General features: G+C 52.8%; 2 protein-coding genes across 4 annotated transcripts in view; both read right to left on the minus strand.

Annotated features, from left to right (window-relative positions):
* tnfsf13b (TNF superfamily member 13b) overlaps window positions 1–9,205 on the minus strand; it is a 9,538-nt gene extending 333 nt beyond the window's left edge. The window contains exons 1-7 of one of the 3 annotated variants that reach the window (XM_030349992.1): window positions 8,686–9,205; window positions 8,045–8,156; window positions 5,902–5,964; window positions 4,940–5,064; window positions 3,013–3,169; window positions 2,248–2,342; window positions 1–2,213 (exon numbers count right to left, since the gene is read on the minus strand). The exon at window positions 1–2,213 is cut by the window's left edge and continues 333 nt beyond it. In XM_030349992.1, the coding sequence (XP_030205852.1) occupies window positions 2,196–2,213; window positions 2,248–2,342; window positions 3,013–3,169; window positions 4,940–5,064; window positions 5,902–5,964; window positions 8,045–8,156; window positions 8,686–8,901 (786 nt within the window). In that variant the 5' untranslated portion in view covers window positions 8,902–9,205 and the 3' untranslated portion in view covers window positions 1–2,195. Of the gene's footprint in view, window positions 2,343–3,012; window positions 3,170–4,939; window positions 5,065–5,901; window positions 5,965–8,044; window positions 8,157–8,685 lie in introns of all 3 variants that reach the window. The other 2 variants (XM_030349991.1, XM_030349994.1) reach the window with 2 other exon arrangements.
* Window positions 9,206–10,473: 1,268 nt separating this feature from the next.
* abhd13 (abhydrolase domain containing 13) lies at window positions 10,474–14,043 on the minus strand. The gene is made up of 2 exons (XM_030349990.1): window positions 13,840–14,043; window positions 10,474–12,167 (listed from the first exon to the last, which is right to left on the minus strand). Exon 2 carries the CDS (start codon window positions 12,136–12,138, stop codon window positions 11,080–11,082), a length of 1,059 nt encoding a protein of 352 aa, XP_030205850.1. The 5' UTR covers window positions 12,139–12,167; window positions 13,840–14,043; the 3' UTR covers window positions 10,474–11,079.
* Window positions 14,044–20,000: the final 5,957 nt, after the last annotated feature.

Consider the following 20,000-nt stretch of genomic DNA (forward strand, 5'->3'; position numbering starts at 1 on the left):
GTAATTAAGAAAATAAACGTTGTGGAATAAAAAATCTTGGACAAGACTTTATATACTTCGAATACCCGTGAGGCTTCCTGGGGTTAAGCCCCCCAAAAAGTCAGAACCTAGAATCGCCCCTGGTAACAGGTTAGGGTCAACTTAAACACGTGGGTTATGGGGGGGTCCAAAATATTTAATCTATTGGACAACAGCGTGTGACCATAAACACCGCAGAGGCCAAGTCTGCAGCCTACGCAAGACAATTACTAGAAGTCATTTTCCGTTTATTCGAGAAAGTGGGTCAACTGAAGGTCACCGAAGAACTCCGAAACCGAAAGCATATTAAAGAGATGAATGATGAATGAGAGTATTGCTACAATGTTCCTTTGTTAGAAGGACGACGGACTGACTTAACCCTCGAGCAGGGGAGTCTCTGACGGCTAGTTGATTATCACTGCAGTCCCAACATCTTTTAGATTAAATGAAGTAAACGTACTTTTCCTTACATTAAATTATCTAAAGACAGGTTTGTTCGCGTTTTCAACTCAAAGACTGCAGCCTGTATAGATTGACGTAAAGAAGTGCCGTGTCCCAATATCCATAGTATCCGACTTAGTAGCCTAAGTATGAGTACGTAGGGCGTTCCGATTCAGATCGGGCGAAAATAAGTGTACTGAAAGGACCTGGATGGTCTACTAAAAACAGTCAAATCGCAAGTGTGTGGCAATGTACACTTTTCGTACTCAACGGCAGCCATCTTAGCTACGTAGCGGAAGAGGGCGGAGCCAGGCTGAGCCGAAGTCGGCGCATTTTCCACATAGCCTGCATTAATAGTCATTTTGTAGTTTTTATAGCTTTTTATAGCTGCTAGTAAAGAGTTCACTGTTAAAAGTGGGATTTTTATTGCGGGGGAGGAGCCGCGGCGGCAGTCGTGATCGTAATTTCTGGTTAGTGCACCAAGGAGTATTCGATTTGGTACACTGACATCTGAAAATTAGCGCACTAAGTAAGTGCGGATAGTGTACTTCGTTTAAGTGTACTCATGGAAGTATGGATTTCGGAACACGGTTTAGTTAAAGTAAAACCACGGTTAAAGTCTCTGACCTATTACTTTCCTCCTTCTAACCAGATTTCAAGTTCGTATTTATTTGGAGGAGGACTTATGTTTTTTATAGAACTTCAGCAGCCGTTTTCATTGTTATTTTTTGCACTTTTTTTTATCATTTTGTCAGTTTTGCCACTCACCATATATGATTACATGCAAGAAATATGTAAAAAAAATAAAATAAAGTAGGTTCTGTTAACAGGTATCACATCAGTACGAATGTCCATATCATGTTTCTGTGTACAGTATTGAAGGGGTGATTTTTTCAGGTCAACTTTTACACACTGATAATCGAATGCGTGTGATACACAATAGCTTTCAGCGAGACAGAGCTGACACTTACACATAGTTATAAATATTCTATATATATATAATATTATAATATATTACTGTAAGCAATCAGTGTCAACAAAGCAGAGCAAAGAAGAGTTGCAGAAAGAGTTGCGTGATCCCAAAAAACTGTTGTGAAAGTGTACTTACAGCTGGTAGAACTTGAATACTTCTTAAGAAATGAGCCAAAGTGATTTAATAGGATTGATGACTTATATGATGTCACGGCAGTAGTATATTCATTTGAAAACAGAACATTAATGCCGTTCACATCCAGCACATGGAGACGAGTTTGAAAAGGGTCCGTCTGTACGCTCTAGCAGGAATTGCTTGTCATGTAGGCGGACAGCGCTGGAGGAAAATCCTTTTTCCAGGCGTGAGTTTCTTCAGAAGTCCCAAAGTTCATCACCTAACAAAGAGAAGGGGTGGAGGGTGTGGTCAGGCCAGCTTCATGACCCCCAGGGAGCTGGGGTCAGGCCAGCTTCATGACCCCCAGGGAGCTGGGGTCAGGCCAGCTTCATGACCCCCAGGGAGCTGGGGTCAAGCCAGCTTCATGACCCCCAGGGAGCTGGGGTCAGGCCAGCTTCATGACCCCCAGGGATCTGGGGTCAGTCCAGCTTCATGACCCCCAGGGAGCTGGGGTCAGGCCAGCTTCATGACCCCCAGGGAGCTGGGGTCAGGCCAGCTTCATGACCCCCAGGGAGCTGGGGTCAGGCCAGCTTCATGACCCCCAGGGAGCTGGGGTCAGGCCAGCTTCATGACCCCCAGGGAGCTGGGGTCAGGCCAGCTTCATGACCCCCAGGGAGCTGGGGTCAGGCCAGCTTCATGACCCCCAGGAAGGTGTTGGCCCCGCCGAGGGAGATGTTGGCTACAGGTAGAGGGATGAGCACCTCCAGGAGGTCGTTCACCTCCAGCCGCACGATGCCTGAGGAGGAGGAAGAGGAGGAGGAGGAGCATCACAGGACTGTTAGGTGTTCATAGAAACACACACACACACACACACACACACACACACACACACACACACACACACACACACACACACACACACACACACACACACACACACACACACACACACACACACACACACACACAGGACAGGAGGACAACAAGAGAGGAGGAGGACGACGATGACGATGACGACGACCAGAGGAGGACAGGAGAGGAGGACAGGAGGACAGAGGGGAGAGGGAGGAGGAGGAGGAGGAGGAGGACAGGGGAGAGAGGGAGGAGGGGGAGGACAGGAGGACAGAGGGAGGAGGAGGAGGAGGACAGGAGGACAGAGGAGAGAGGGAGGAGGAGGAGGACAGGAGGACAGAGGGGAGAGGGAGGAGGAGGAGGAGGAGGAGGACAGAGGAGAGAGGGAGGAGGGGGAGGACAGGAGGACAGAGGGAGGAGGAGGAGGAGGACAGGAGGACAGAGGGGAGAGGGAGGAGGAGGAGGACAGGAGGACAGAGGGGAGAGGGAGGAGGAGGAGGAGGAGGAGGACAGGAGGACAGAGGGGAGAGGGAGGAGGAGGAGGAGGAGGACAGGAGGACAGAGGGGAGAGGGAGGAGGAGGAGGAGGACAGCGGGCGGGCGTGGCGGGCTCACCCCCGGTGAAGCAGGTGTTGTAGGCGTTGGAGGCGTTCATCTGCTGGATGCAGCGGAACAGGACCACCTCCTGCGGCTCGTCCCCCACCACCGTGCTCTTCCTGCGGACCACCACGTGGCCCATGACGAAGGTCCTGTCCACGTAGTACACCTGGGCCTCCCGGGGACAACACAGTCGGGTCAGCACCGAGGGCCACCGAGGGCTGGGGGCCCTGACCCCCTGAGACCGGCTGGTCCAGGGGGTGGACTGACTGGGGGCCCTGACCCCCTGAGACCGGCTGGTCCAGGGGGTTCACTGACTGGGGGCCCTGACCCCCTGAGACCGGCTGGTCCAGGGGGTTCACTGACTGGGGGCCCTGACCCCCTGAGACCGGCTGGTCCAGGGGGTTCACTGACTGGGGGCCCTGACCCCCTGAGACCTGCTGGTCCAGGGGGTGGACTGACTGGGGGCCCTGACCCCCTGAGACCGGCTGGTCCAGGGGGTTGACTGACTGGGGGCCCTGACCCCCTGAGACCGGCTGGTCCAGGGGGTGGACTGACTGGGGGCCCTGACCCCCTGAGACCGGCTGGTCCAGGGGGTTCACTGACTGGGGGCCCTGACCCCCTGAGACCTGCTGGTCCAGGGGGTTGACTGACTGGGGGCCCTGACCCCCTGAGACCTGCTGGTCCAGGGGGTGGACTGACTGGGGGCCCTGACCCCCTGAGACCGGCTGGTCCAGGGGGTGGACTGACTGGGGGCCCTGACCCCCTGAGACCTGCTGGTCCAGGGGGTGGACTGACTGGGGGCCCTGACCCCCTGAGACCTGCTGGTCCAGGGGGTTGACTGACTGGGGGCCCTGACCCCCTGAGACCTGCTGTTCCAGGGGGTGGACTGACTGGGGGCCCTGACCCCCTGAGACCTGCTGGTCCAGGGGGTGGACTGACTGGGGGCCCTGACCCCCTGAGACCTGCTGGTCCAGGGGGTGGACTGACTGGGGGCCCTGACCCCCTGAGACCTGCTGGTCCAGGGGGTTGACTGACTGGGGGCCCTGACCCCCTGAGACCTGCTGGTCCAGGGGGTTCACTGACTGGGGGCCCTGACCCCCTGAGACCGGCTGGTCCAGGGGGTTCACTGACTGGGGGCCCTGACCCCCTGAGACCGGCTGGTCCAGGGGGTGGACTGACTGGGGGCCCTGACCCCCTGAGACCTGCTGGTCCAGGGGGTTGACTGACTGGGGGCCCTGACCCCCTGAGACCTGCTGGTCCAGGGGGTTGACTGACTGGGGGCCCTGACCCCCTGAGACCGGCTGGTCCAGGGGGTGGACTGACTGGGGGCCCTGACCCCCTGAGACCTGCTGGTCCAGGGGGTGGACTGACTGGGGGCCCTGACCCCCTGAGACCTGCTGGTCCAGGGGGTGGACTGACTGGGGGCCCTGACCCCCTGAGACCTGCTGGTCTCACTCATTGCATCGAGAGCTTCCTCTACACACAGCATAGGGTAGCATGACTCACAGATAGAGTTCTGCCAATGTCTGCTCTCTCCTCAGAGTCCATCAGACCAAATGCAAAAAATGCTACCTTACGTGTTTTGTAGCTTATTTGATCTGTAGGCCTCTATGAAACGATGCTCCCTCTACAGAATCACGTTATTATTTTACACCACTACTCACCCCGTGCACATTGTTAGTATATTTTAATACTGTATTATAACGTCCTTATTTGAGATTTCCCAGGTACAGTATGTGTATTTTACACCACTACTACACCCCGGATCAATATTTTCAGCATGCGCAGAACCACTAGGTGGCGCTATTTTAAAGGGAGCAGACATAGGCAGAACACCGGCGCTCCTCGAACCATGCTTCTTTTAATTCAAACGACAAACACACGGTCTATCCAGCAGCGCCACCCTGTGGACAGATGTGGTCATGGCATCTGGAAAACCCACCTGGCTGTACACGAAGTAGAAGCCCTCCTCCCTGACCACGATCTGGTTGTCCACCAGCTCCAGGGCCGACCCTCGTCTCAGCCCCGCCTGCCAGGGGATGGCGCTGTGCAGCACCTCGGCAAACTCTGAGGCGGAGGACGGACGTGAGCTCAGAGACAAGGGGAGACTCCCAGAGCTCCACCCCCGGGATCGCACTCAGCTACGCTCCCTGAGGAAACCCTCTCCGACAGTCGATCCGTACGTTTGGATGATATTTTATTATTAAACATGAGTAGACCATAGACCAGGGGTCACGACCTCTCTGAACCTGAGCGCTACTACAAGGTTCTGTGGAATTCGAAGTTTGATACAAACATCCTGAATAACAAAGATGCACGTTTTACCTTTAATAATAAATATAGATTCACAAATACGCTGTCAATAACTTATCAAACATCTTAACCTAAGTTAATATTGTCATTGCCATCAAATCGACATCAATGCAAGTGTTGATTCAGTAGGTATGCAACCAGGAGAAAGGATTTCTATTTCCTGCGTTGATCCCTTCCTGGCGATCTACTGTGGTCTAATACACGTCCTTCTGTGGATGACAGCAGGAAGAGGGCTTTAAAGGTCCTCTATTATACCACCAGGCCTCAGTGTGATTAGGCCATTTTGAAAATCTGCCTCTAGTGACATCACAAGTGGGCGTGTCCGCCTAGATGTGTGAAGGATAGATGAGCAAGGTTCGGTACGGTCCACTGGATAGGCTGGTAGACTGATCTATCCAGCACTCATCTAGGTGGACACGCCCACTTGTGATGTCAGAAGAGGCCGATTTTCAAAACGGCTTGTAACTGCTAATCATACTCACACAATATGGGCCCTTTAAGGATCATAAGAGGAGAAAGACGAACCCAAACCAGCAAACCCAGTAAAGAGGCCTGTCTGGTCAAACAACATAGCGGACTGGGTGGCGGTACCTTTCTGAAACATGTTCTTGCTGCTGTCGGCCATTATCTGGAGGCACGGCTGAGAGACGGGGTCTGAGGGTCAGGGGGGTCATCAGGGGTCAGCAGGGGTCAGGAGGGGTCAGCAGGGGTCAGGAGGGGTCAGGGGAGACAGGAAATCGTCATTGTGAATTGAACGGTTACATTAAAGTGAGATCGTTCAGCAACAGGACAGCTGGGGAGCAGGGGATGGTACGCTCCAGCACTGTAGACACTCTGTTGGACACCATATTAAAGTGAGATCGTTCAGCAACAGGACAGCTGGGGAGCAGGGGATGGTACGCTCCAGCACTGTAGACACTCTGTTGGACACCATACTCCAAAAGTCTCTCACACCAGGGCAATCCCAGACCATGTGAACAAAGGTTCCTTTGGTTTCTAAAGAGCATAGCTGACAGTTGGGAGATGGATTTAATTTCATCAAAAAGTGCAGTAGAGTCTTTGTGCAAAGTTCTAATGAATCATCTGATGGTTGGGATTACGAGATACTAGGTCAATCTTTGACCAGACTATGGACCAATTGATTGTGGAAGGTGCCATTGAGAGATCATGGCCCCAGTGACTATCCAACTGCAGAGTTTTTTCTGCGCGTTTAGAGAGGAACGTGTAAAGGGCGGACACCAAGCCTTGGGTAGAAAGATTTCCACATATTTTATGGATTGGATGAGGTTCCAAGTTTTCCCCCCAGGGGACTCCGTGTGCCCGTAAGGCACTGCGGAGTTGAAGGTAGAAGAAAAAAGAAGAAGTTCTAAGTGTGAATGAATACACTTCACTTCTGCATTGTTTCCGGACTTTTATATTTAGCAGACGCTTTTATCCAAAGCGACATACAAGTATGTCAGAAGAAAGAGGAACAACAATAAATTGCTGGCGGTACAGTAAGGATGTTCATAGCACCAAGTGCCAAGCACTTACCATCACTAGGTTAACCCATTCCTTCTAGACAAGAGATAGCTAGGGTAAGATGCTACACATTGCAAACAAGTACTATTTGAAGTGCCAGGAAATACAACATCCCATTTCTACCCAATGTGGGTAGAATCCCATTTCTACCCCTTACCCCTCCCCCTTGTTTTGAAGGGGTAAGGGGAAGGGGTAAGGGGTAGAAATGGGATTGGGCCTAAGTGTGTAAGAGGCAGGGTAGAGGGGGGGGGTAAGGAGGGAGGCCAGCAGAGTACAGGTGAACTCTGACCAGTGTGTGAGTCTTGAGTCTCTTGTGGTATGCGTCTCTGTGTGTGCGTGTGTGCGTGCGTGTCAAGATAAACAACTAAAAAGTTCCATTCTGTGAACTGGTCAGTGAATGACTCATCTTTTTTGCATGAAAAAATGATATGAAAGTTATATTAAAATAGAAAGCAGCAGAAAGAGGAATTAAAAGTCACTATTTTATCCCATTGACGCATAGTAGAGAATTAACTACATATGACTAAATAACTGATGCTGGGACAGTCGGACCAACAGTCCCAGTAGCAGTAGCTGGGACCAACAGTCCCATTAGCAGTAGCCGTGACCAGTATTCCCAGTAGCAGTAGCCGGGACCAACAGTCCCAGTCCCAGTCCCAGTAGCTGGGACCAACAGTCCCAGTCCCAGTAGCCGGGACCAACAGTCCCAGTCCCAGTAGCCGGGACCAACAGTCCCAGTCCCAGTAGCCGGGACCAACAGTCCCAGTAGCAGTGGCTGGGACCAGTAGTCCCAGTAGCAGTGGCTGGGACCAGTAGTCCCAGTAGCAGTAGCTGGGACCAGTAGTCCCAGTAGCAGTAGCTGGGACCAGTAGTCCCATTAGCAGTAGCAGGGACCAACAGTCCCAGTCCCAGTAGCCGGGACCAACAGTCCCAGTAGCAGTGGCTGGGACCAGTAGTCCCAGTAGGAGTAGCTGGGACCAGTAGTCCCAGTAGCAGTAGCTGGGACCAGTAGTCCCATTAGCAGTAGCAGGGACCAGGAGTCCCAGTAGCAGTGGCTGGGACCAGTAGTCCCATTAGCAGTAGCAGGGACCAGTAGTCCAGTAGCAGTGACTGGGACCAGTAGTCCCAGTAGCAGTGGCTGGGACCAGTAGTCCCAGTAGCAGATATCTGGTGATGCCCGTAGCGTTGGGGGGGTAATGTACTGAGGGCTCACCTGCCGTCGGGCCCCCAGAGGCCCCTCTCCTCTTCCTGGGCCCCGGGGCCACAGCCTCAGACCGCCCCGCCTGCTCCGGGCCCCCCCGCCTGCTGCCCATCTGCTCCAAGGTCTGGACACAAAGAACCAGTCAGTCTAATTGGTCTGAAGAACTCTAATAGAGCCCGGATAACCAGTCGGTCAGTCTCTCTGACGGGACCACTCTAATAGAGCTCTGATAACCGGTCGGTCAGTCCCACAGCTCCTCATGCTCCAACAGAGCCCAGTCCATCGGTCAGTCTTATGGGTCCTCATGCTCTAACAGAGCCCAGTCCATCGGTCAGTCTTATGGGTCCTCCTGCTCTAACAGAGCCCAGTCCATCAGTAAGTCTTATGGGTCCTCCTGCTCTAACAGAGCCCAGTCCATCAGTCAGTCTTATGGGTCCTCCTGCTCTAACAGAGCCCAGTCCATCAGTCAGTCTTATGGGTCCTCATGCTCTAACAGAGCCCAGTCCATCGGTCAGTCTTATGGGTCCTCCTGCTCTAACAGAGCCCAGTCCATCAGTCAGTCTTATGGGTCCTCCTGCTCTAACAGAGCCCAGTCCATCAGTCAGTCTTATGGGTCCTCCTGCTCCAACAGAGCCCGCCACTCTGGCCCTCACCTGGGTCGTGTGCGCGCCCTCCTGCTGCTCTTCCCTCCTGCGACAGAGCTCTGACCTGAGGGCGTCCACGTCGGCTCTGAGGGCCAGCAGCTGGCTCAGGGCCACCGCCGACAGGGAGGTGGTGACGGCGGCCAGCAGCAGCAGCAGCAGCATGGGCCAGGCCGGCCTCCGGTCGGAGGCTCTCCCCCTAGCCCCAGGTCCCTCCTTCACTCCCATGGCAGAGGCTCCGGACACAGCGGCCTCACGCAGGGAGCATCGCGGCTCTCTTCTGGCCAGTGGCTGTGTTCTCGCCCCTCAGTTTCGTTTAGTGCCTGGCTGTTCTCACATCCCCTCCGCCGGGTGACTGCTCTGTTCCAGCGGCCGCGTGCTCTGAATGTGGTTTCCCGTCTGCTTATCGTTCCCTTGACTGGCCCCGATTCCTCTGCTCTGCTCGACCAAAGAGCGCCTGGCTTGTACAACCGAGGCCACTCCCATTTGTTAATCTTTGGTGGAGCACAACCAACAGTGAAATGTGATGAGATGTTTTGGCAGGACGCCCAATAACATTATTTAGTGTTTGAACAGGAAGTTAGAGCAAGTTACACTTCATGTGGCAATAAAACCCCCCCGTCTTTTCTCGAGAACCCGGCAACCGAAGTGGGACTTGAACTGACGAAGACAACTTTATAACATTCATTCCGGCCAAAAACACAATCAAGAAGTGAATTGAATGTATTAATTTATTGCGTCACTGTACAGTAAATAGAAACTGGAAATGTGTGCTTAGAAAAGCAGAGCGGTTGAAATTCTGCCAAAATAGAAAAGCATCAAGTGTGGTGAAAGGTGAAAAAAAATTAAAAATACCCACAAGTCATCCTCATCCTCACTCCTTTGTGGTGTTATGCTCGAGCTCAACTGCAACGGACGGTGTTAAGAATGGGAGTGTTGAAGTCAACTCTGCACATGATGGGACCCCAACCCTAAAACACCACCGCAGCGTGAATCACTTTTCCCCCAAAGCAAAAGCAGTGGTCTGTGAGAAAACGAAACCAGAAGTTCACTCTTCACTGCAGGTGATTCCTACTCCCATGTCTGTTGCAGTCTGTACAACGGCAGAATAGGCAACATATCTAGAAAATGTTATGATTACACACCGAATACAGGACACAGAGTCGCTGTCGAGGGCTTAAGAAGATGCCAGAACGCTCCGTTGTGAATAAAATCCACACGAGATCAAAAAAGGAAACGGAAATGTGGTAGACGACATTCTAGACCGCAGCGGTGGGGGTACTACCGGGGGCACATTCAGTGTGGGCCGGCCCCCTGCGCTGATCGCCCTGGGGGTGGGGGGTTACTCTGTGCTTTAGAAGGCCGAGCCAAGTCGATAGAGCGCCACAGAAGGCTTCACTGCGCAGTGCTCAGCACACAGGGGGGCGGGGCATAGACCAGGGGGGCGGGGCATATAGCAGGGGGGGGGGGGGGGGGGGGGGGGGACATAGACCAGGGGGGCGGGGCATAGACCAGGGAGGTGGGGCATATGCCAGGGGGGGGCGGGGCATAGACCAGGGAGGTGGGGCATATGCCAGGGGGGGGCAGGGCAGAGAACAGCGAGCTGCTCTAACCTTGCTCCACTTCTTGGAAGACGTTCCAAGAAGGTTAATGAGCTTTAATGACCTTGTTAATGTCCACCGAGACGCCAGTGTGAGCCAGACCTAGAGGGGTGAGAGAGCTCCACCATAAACCAGAGATCAACAGATGATTATGAGTTGATAAAGGAGAGTATTGGGAGGGAAACCAGACACATCAAACTCCCCAGTTATTGGTATTTAATAAGCCTGTTAAACCACATTTGTAATAATGGGAAGGGTAACTTTTTCTTTTTTTCTTCACTTCATAAAACATAATTCCATATCAAATATGATCTCAGATTGTTTTTAAACCCTTTACCATGATACACGAACCAAACTTAACGAATATATTGGACACACAATTCCCAGCATGCGCGCGCTGCTGTAAGGATCATTTGAGGTGTTTTTTCATAACTTCTGCCTGCATGCCTCTGAGCAGGGCATGGACAGAACCGCTTGAAACCGCTTTGACGCTGGAATAATCACCAAAACAAACAAAGCGACGTCTGTTCTGAGCACTGCAGACGTGTCGGGGAGTCATTGCAGGCGTCATTCATCAAGGTCTTTGATTCATGCATTCACAGGCGTACAGTTCAGGGGGTTGGCGAGACCGGTTGGAGCCGCCTTCTGCATAAAAACCGTAGACCGGATGTCACATGACACGATTCAGGGTCGACGGCCATGGCGGGAAAAGACGAAATAAAGTCAGACAGCTCAGAAAAAAAGACATTAAAAAGGTACATTCCGTCGGGTCAGGTGACCGGGGGTCAGGTGACCGGGGCCGTCATTAGATGATGGTGACGCTGGCCGTGGACTGCACGCCCTCCTCATGGGCGTGGCTCTTCAGCAGCTCCCTGATGAACTGCTCCAGCGCGGGGAAGTAGCCGTGGCACTGCCAGGTGTCGTTGTGCGTGCCCTCGGGGAAGATGGCGAGCCGTTTAGTCCGGGCGGGCGACAGCTCGTACAGCTGCTTCATCATGAGCGGCGGGATGAGCTGGTCCGACAGCCCCGACACGAACAGCGAGGGCATGCGGCACTGCGTGATCTGCCGGTACGACAGGAACTGGTTGCGGTAGCAGCACAGCGGCAGCAGCCGCATGGGCAGGAAGGAGAAGAGCGTGGCCGCCATGTGGGGGATGCTGAGGAAGGTGTTCTCCACGATGGTGGCCGCCACGCGGTGGGGGTTGAGCGAGGCCAGGTGCACCGCCACGGCGCCGCCCAGCGAGCGGCCGAACAGCACCACCTTGGTCTTGTCCAGGTCGGGCCGCGTCATGACGTAGTCCAGCGTGGCCTGGGCGTCCAGGTGAAGCCCCTTCTCGCCCGGCTCCCCCTCGCTCTTGCCGTAGCCGCGGTAGTCCACCAGCACCACGTTGGCCTTCAGGTTCACCAGCATCAGCAGCGCGTTGGGCACCCGGTGCCCGATGTTGCCCGCGTTGCCGTGGAAATATAGGATGGTGGGGGGGGAGGTGGAGGAGGAGGGGCCATCCGGCCCCCCGGCGGCGGGCCCGGACAGCGAGTCCCCCCCGGTGTAGCGCAGCAGGATGAGGTTGAGCTTGACGCCGTCCTTGGTGCGGATGTAGACGCTCTCGTGGGGGATGCCGGAGGGCATGGGGACGTAGAGGCGAGAGGAGGACGGCTGGTCGGGGAAGTACAGCAGCACGTCCTGGAACTTGTAGAGGATCCCGGCCACCGAGGCCAGGATGAGGGCCAGCAGGAAGAAGCCCCCGTAGAGATGGAAGGACAGGATGAGGGCCAGCAAGGAGACCCGGCAGGCGGCCCAGGACCAGGAGGCCAGCGCCAGGGCCCAGCGCTCCAGGGAGCCCCACAGCCTCCAGGGCTTCTCCATGACGGCACTCTGGGTCGATCTCACACACACTGGGGACAGAGACACGCCAGGTAAGACACCAGATAGAACGCCGGGTAGAACGCCGGGTAGAACGCCGGGTAGAACGCCGGGTAGAACCCCGATCGAACGCCTGATCGAACGCCCGATAGAAGGCCAGCCTCTGCCAGGACTGGTCTGCAGTCAGTCTATGGATGAGTTGGAACAGAACGAACCACCATCCCACACGTTCCTTTAAGGCTGTTTAAAGGTTGTAACAACGATGTTGGGTGACGACTCTTCTGTTGGTATTTGAAGCGAGATCCCAAACAAACAGAGCCCGCTCTGTTTGTTTGGGATTTTGTTTTTGTGTACGATCTCAAAGCAAAGCCTGCCTAGAGACGTGTTTTTTTGACGGCCTGCTTATGGGGTGGTCAGCTAGCGGATCGTGAGGAAAGATCAGATGAATATGATCAGTTATGTTTCGGCCTAGAATCGCTGATACAACCTTTAATACACCTCCTGGCTAATACAATTACAATTGGGGCACTTAGCAGAGTGGGACTTGAACTGATGTCCAAGGCGACTTACATCGGTTAATACACACATTGACACACTGACGGCAGAGTCAACCATGCAAGGCGACAGCCAGCTCGTCTGGAGCAGTCAGGTTTAAGTGTCTTGCTCAGGGACACATCAACACTCAGCTAGGAGGAGCTGGCGATCAAACTAGCAACCTTTCGGTTACAAGAAAACTGCTCTACCTCCTGAGCTAAGCCGACAAAACTTTGTCTCTGCTTATGAAAGTTAAATACAGTTTGCTGTTTACAGTAAATGACTCCTCATTTCTGTCCAATCCCTTCCTCTGTTCCAATGAAAACAATGGGTCGTCCAACTACTCCCACGTCAGATAACTGCGGCGGTCCGAATGTTTCTCACATCCAACACTACACTAACCAAGTGGCCAGACGTATTTTCATCATGATACTGCCCCCTAGTGTAGGATGAGCGAATCTACGCGATGAGCTGCTTTAAATGCACTTGACATTATGGTAATATGAATATATCTTATATTGGTAGGGTCAATTTCAAAAGGTTTACCGTAGTAACGCCGGTAAACGTGCCGAAGTTACAAACCACATCTGCGGCTCGGGTCTGTTAAGTGCAGTTAGTAACACAACTTGACATTAGACCACGGGGAGGGGGCGACCTCATATGGCCCTATTCCTTATGTGAACATTGGCAGTACTTTCAGAGGAGTTTATTAATTTCTCTGGTGGTAGACCAACGCCGAGCAGGAAGGGCGGATCTGCTCCTCCAGGTGCGGTCACACTGGTCAACTCGCACTGGGATATCACCGGCCCCCCGGAGGCTCACGGAACGGCTCACATTGCCCCCCGGGGAGCCACTCACCTGGCCCCCCGTGGAGCGTCTCACCTGGCCGCCGCCGCCGCCGCCCCCACCCCCACCCGCGGGGCTAGGTTAAGCCTCTCCCCGGGGGGGGGGAGGGGGGAGGCGGTGTTACGCCCGGATCGGCATGGATCACAAGAACACCCTCCCACCCAGCTCGGTGGTCCTTGCTCTGATAGAACAAGACCCCCTGCCGCGTAACGCAGAGCCCGCCGCTGGCTGAGCGACGCGTCGCCCTGTTTGGAGGCTAACACCCTTAGCTCCCATGCTAGCCCCATTCCGGTATCTAGAGTCACCCTCTCTCCGCCGACTCACCCTCTCACCGCCGCTGCTCCGGCTGTCTGGGAGAGTCGATCGGCGATGGCCGCATGTTATCTTCTGTTTTACACCGAGGAGTGACGGAGCTACAGGCAGACCGACTCGGGGACTTTCATCAGAAACCGGTGCAGCTAGCCGCTAAGCTAATCACCGTCATCAGTGTGCTCCCGTGAGAAGGTCCGGGTGGATCCGGGAAGAACGAATTGTTCCGCTTAGAGAATATGAGATGAAAAATTATGGACTTAAATTGCTGACTAAAAATTATTCAGCAATTATGGAATTAAATATGGAGTTATATTGGTGAAAATATGTACACACACATAATCTACCATGCATTTGTTTTATAAAGCAGGATACCCTGTAAAAGTCCACAGTTTTTAAGCGTTTTGCACCAACCGTCCACTAGATGCTGCTATTGTGCCATTCGTAGTTTAATATGAACTATATACTGAAGACCAGAAGAATGCCAGGATGCCGTCTACCTGTTCATCAACCAAACACACTGAAATATCCAACAAAAAACAAAAAAAATCAGATAATAAAAATGATCAATCAATCAATCTACACACACACACACACACACACACACACACACACACACACACACACACACACACACACACACACACACACACACACACACACACACACACAATGCTCATCATATTCAGGCCTCACTCGAAGGCCTGGAAAAGAGAAGTGACAGAAATAAAGGCAAAAATGGATAATCATGTAACTGCTGCAGAGGATGTGTGCATTGAGCTTCATCACGTCCGCAGAATGCACGGCGCTGTCTCTACTTCTGAGCCAGCTCCGCTCCAGTGTGACCTTGAAGAAGAGGTGCAGTTCACAGCTGTGTCCCACCCACCGCGGTCCTTCATCTGGACTGATTCGATTCTGGGAGGACCAAGAAGTCAGGATCCAAACCCTTCATGAGTGTGTGTCTGTGTGTGTGTGTGTGTGTGTGTGTGTGTTTGTGAGTGTGCCCATGTGTGTGTGTGTTTGTGCACGTATTTGCGTGCGTGAGCGTGCCTGTGTGTGGTGTGTGTGTGTGTGTGCGTGTGTGAGTGTGCGTACGTGCATGTGTGCTTGTGTGCGTGAGTGGGTGCGTGCGTGTGTGTGTGTGTGAGAGCTGAGGCTCACACACATTCCGCAGCTCTTTGTAATGAATAAAAAAGCTAACATAGTTACTTGAAATTTGCATAAATTAATCTATAACTAATTAAAGAATATAGCCAGCGTGTGAAACCCCAGGCGGTCAGAACAGACCGGTCAGATCTCACGGCTGCTTGCGTTGCTCGGCAGTCAGCAGGTGAACTCATATCCTGACTGACGCCGTGTGGCTGTCCCATCTGATGCTCATCGTCGCAGTGGATAGAGCAGGAGAGCACTGAGTGGGCTGGCTCTGTGCTCGGGTTGGCTATGAGTGTAGCAGGGAGGTGACCCAGACCACAACACCCCTGACACCGTGGCACTGTGAAGCGACCGTTAACCCACCCTGCACAGGGAATAGTAGTGTTCTAAAGAGCCCTGTGTTCTGAAGAGCCGTAGTGTTCGAAAGAACCCTATGTTCTGAGCCGTAGTGTTCTAAAGAGCTGTAGCGTTCCGACCCGTATGTTCTAAAGAGCCTTAGTGTTCTGAACAGCCCTGCGCGGTGTGGTTGGGTTTACTACGCCATCGGACCAATCACAAAGCCCGTCCTTCACCTCACACATCTCTGCTCAGCCAATGGGCTCCCGGTGAAACAGGGTCAGGGAGGGTCCGCCCTGCGATGCCCAGACCTTGGATTCCCGTGGGTTACATAAGAGCTTCAGGTGGGATATATATAGCCCCCCAGGCCCCCTACAGCCCTCCGTCGGTACACATCAGGTCGCAGGTCGCAGGACACCTCGGGTTTGTGGGTGGAACGTCGTCGACACTCACAGACACACACAGACCCGCACAGACACACACACACACACACAGACACACACAAACACACATAGACACACACAGACACGCAAAGACATCCACAGAAACTCACAGACACACAGAAAGGCACAGACACACATGCACACACAGACACACACAGACACACAGACACACACAGACACACACAAACACACACAGACAAACAGACACACAGACACGCAAAGACATAAACAGAAACACATAGACACACACAGACACACGGACACACACAGACACACACAGACCCGCACAGACACACACAGACACACACCAACTCACACAAACACACACAGACAAACAGACACGCAAAGACATAAACAGAAACACACAGACACACAGAAAAGCACACACACACAGACACACACGGCGCAGCTCTGATCGGGACCACAGAGTTCTGTCACGAAGTGATGTGGTGTCCATGACGACGGTACAGTCCATCGGTCACCATTGGAGACAGAGCCGAGCACAGAGCCAGGGAGGGCGGCGCCATGGCAACCCTTTCATGTTGAACATTAGGACAGGTCACTCAGAGGGGTCACAGGTCACTCAGAGGGGTCACAGGTCACTCAAAAAGGGTCACAGGTCACTCAGTGGAGTCACAGGTCACTCAGAGGGGTCACAGGTCACTCAGAGGGGTCACAGGTCACGCAGAGGGGTCACAGGTCACTCAGAGGGGTCACAGGTCACTCAGAGCATACCTGCGGGTCACACAATACCAATCTTTAATATCTGTTCTGAAGCTCTTCTCTCTGATTGAGTCCCGGGGATAAAGGAGGACCAGTCATCTGGGGCCAACCCACAGGGAGGTGAGCTCATGCCCTGAGAGAGGAGAGGGTCATGATAGAGGAGAGGGTCATGATGGAGGAGAGGGTCATGAGAGAGGAGAGGGTCATGTTCATCTGAGCTGAAGGCCCCACAGCCTTCCTGCCAGGAATAAATTGGCTGAAAGTTGCTGTACGTCTCAGGCAGCAATTAGGAGGTCTCCTGTGGCCAGGAGCGGACTTTAACTAATAAAGGCTAATGAGCCTGCTTCCAGACCAATGGAGATCTATCACTCTCTCTACCTGCAGACATGACAACGCTCTGTGTGTGTGTGTGTGTGTGTGTGTGTGTGTGTGTGTGTGTGTGTGTGTGTGTGTGTGTGTGTGTGTGTGTGTGTGTGTGTGTGTGTGTGTGTGTGTGTGTGTGTGTGTCTTTATATATATGTGTGTGTGTGTGTGTGTGTGTGTGTGTGTGTGTGTGTGTGTGTGTGTGTGTGTGTGTGTGTGTGTGTGTGTGTTGTGTGTGTGTCTTATATGTGTGACCGTGTGTGTGCGTGTGTGTGTGTGTGTGTGTGTGTGTGTGTGTGTGTGTGTGTGTGTGTGTGTGTGTGTGTGTTTGTGTGTTGATTAGGAGCAGGTGGAGCCCATTCCTTGGTTACCTTTCTAAGACGTTAAGGACATTTTAAGTGACAGTGATACTGAGCTACGTTCTTTTGGAACAAGAGTGCAGAGACATATTTCAGGGGACAGCCTTCCTCATGTTGGCACCGCGGGCGAGTGGTTCAAACGTTCACACGTCAAAGCCCTGCAGCTCTGCGAATACATGAAGCCGTGCTGACAGCTAAACCACTCAGCGACACCACCACCACTCAAGACATTACGGTGTCTGACAAGTCTACCTGGATGCTCCATGAATCACATGTGTGGAGACCAGAGGGTAGCCTCTTTGGTTCCACATAGCAGTAAAATGCATCCCATAATATGCCTCTGATGGATCCTCAATGCAGTGTACGTTCAGTGAGTGTAGTGAGCATGAAGTGTGTCTCTCTGACAGCCTGATGAGCATGTTGGCAGAGTAGTGTAGTGTTCTACTGCTGGCAGCAGCACCACCACCGGCCTACACGTCGTAACCGCAGGAAACCATTTCCTCAAACATGAATATTAGATCATACCTCTTATTACTGCTTCACCCTTTCTCCTCCTCATGGATCATTAAGTCGCCTCGTCACTATCCTCACCATGTTGTGGACGTCTCTGATAGGTTCCTGAGGAGGGCCACCTGGGTTTGATCAGTCCAGAGCCTGTCCCACACATGGGAGAGCAATCACCCCTGGTCCCCCCCCCGTCCCCCGTCCTGGTGGGGGGACCAGGGGGTTCTCCCAGTGGTCATGCTGATGAGTAACAACCCATTTATCTGAATGGAATAATTGAGCAGAGTGTAATTGCTGTTCTGCATGTGTTCTGCCTGCTGCCCTGCGGGGCCCATCACATGAATTATAGAGGACTAAACAGGGCTCTGATCATTACACTGCACACACACACACACACACACACACACACACACACACACACACACACACACACACACACACACACACACGCACACCCAAACACACTCTACATACACACACACACAGGCAGTCTCACCCACGCACTCACACACGCACACACACAAACATACACACACACACACCACACACACACACACACACACACACACACACAGGCAGGCACACACATGCACAAGCACACACACACACAACCACAAACTACACACACCCACACACTACACACACACAAAGCCAGGCAAACACAAACGCACACACACCCGCACACACGCGCACACACCCACACACACACGCACACAAAACAAATACATGCATGCATGTACCCAGACACCGACGCAGGCACGCACACACAAGCCAACATGCACACATGCAAATAGCAGGATAAATGCTGTAGCTTTTCCGTGTCAGACGATCCAGGCTGTAAGTGATTCTGAACGCAGCTCTAACTGATCACAGTTATTAAGTCCCTTAAACTCCTGCTTCTTTTGATGCAGAAGGAGAATCCATTAGCCTGTGTACCCAGGGCTTACCCTAAACACAACATCAGCCATTGTGTTTCAAGGGACTCAATGGAGAAAACATGTTTGGAAGAGAGTTCATCATAAACACCGGTATAGAAGATTCATCTGGCCAAGTTGTCGCCCATTCCATCCAACTGGAGCATCGGTTTGGTTCTGTGGAAATAAGATACTGATGATATTTGAATGCATCATCAAATATTATTGAAAGGCCATCTTTTAAATGAGTCAGATCCAAACTGAAGGGTTGTCAACTAGACACCACACACACACACACACACACTCACACACACACACACACACACACACACACACACACACACACACACACACACACACACACACACACACACACACACACACACACACACACACACACACACACACACACACTGCTCCAATCAATCAGAAAGGCGCCTGGAACAGGACCAGGACTGAAGGGGCGTAGCTCAGCCCATGTTTCTGAAGGAAACTCATCTGAGTGAGTGGATGGAGCTTTAATACATGTAGATCATTTACAGTTACACCAGTATTGATTTCTGACCTTCATCCAAACTTTTTACAGTGATTGGCCAACAGCCAAGCATAAGTTGGCTGTTGGCCGATCACGTGCTTACAAATCTCCACCTCCGGCGAATGATTGGTCGAAACAAACAAAAGAAAGGGAAAGAAAGTAGAGGCCGGTTCCCCCAGAGCTGATCTGGGATCAGACCGCATCCACCCGTCATCAATCAGACCTCAGATCAAACACCTGTCACCTGTCATCAATCAGACCTCAGATCAGACACCTGTCACCTGTCATCAATCAGACCTCAGATCAAACACCTGTCACCTGTCATCAATCAGACCTCAGATCAAACACCTGTCACCTGTCATCAATCAGACCTCAGATCAGACACCTGTCACCCGTCATCAATCAGACCTCAGATCAAACACCTGTCACCCGTCATCAATCAGACCTCAGATCAAACACCTGTCACCTGTCATCAATCAGACCTCAGATCAGGCACCTGTCACCCGTCACCAATTAGACCTCAGATCAGACACCTGTCACCCGTCATCAATCAGACCTCAGATCAGACACCTGTCCCCTGTCATCAATCAGACCTCAGATCAGACATCTGTCACCTGGAGGGCCACGAGAACCCAGAGCAGGACTGGGCCCTTCAGAAGGAGACGGCTCACTCTGCTCACTCTACTCACTCTGCTCACTCTGCTCACCCCGCTCACTCTGTCACCCCGAATGTGCTCCCGCTCGGCCTTCAGGGCGACGCCCCTAATGCTCTTGACCGCCTCATCACCGTCCTCTTCTCCTCTCACACACACATACACTCCATCACATACACAAACACAGACACACA

The sequence above is a fragment of the Gadus morhua genome, unplaced genomic scaffold (assembly GCF_902167405.1).
Source record: "Gadus morhua unplaced genomic scaffold, gadMor3.0, whole genome shotgun sequence".
Taxonomy (NCBI): domain Eukaryota; kingdom Metazoa; phylum Chordata; class Actinopteri; order Gadiformes; family Gadidae; genus Gadus; species Gadus morhua.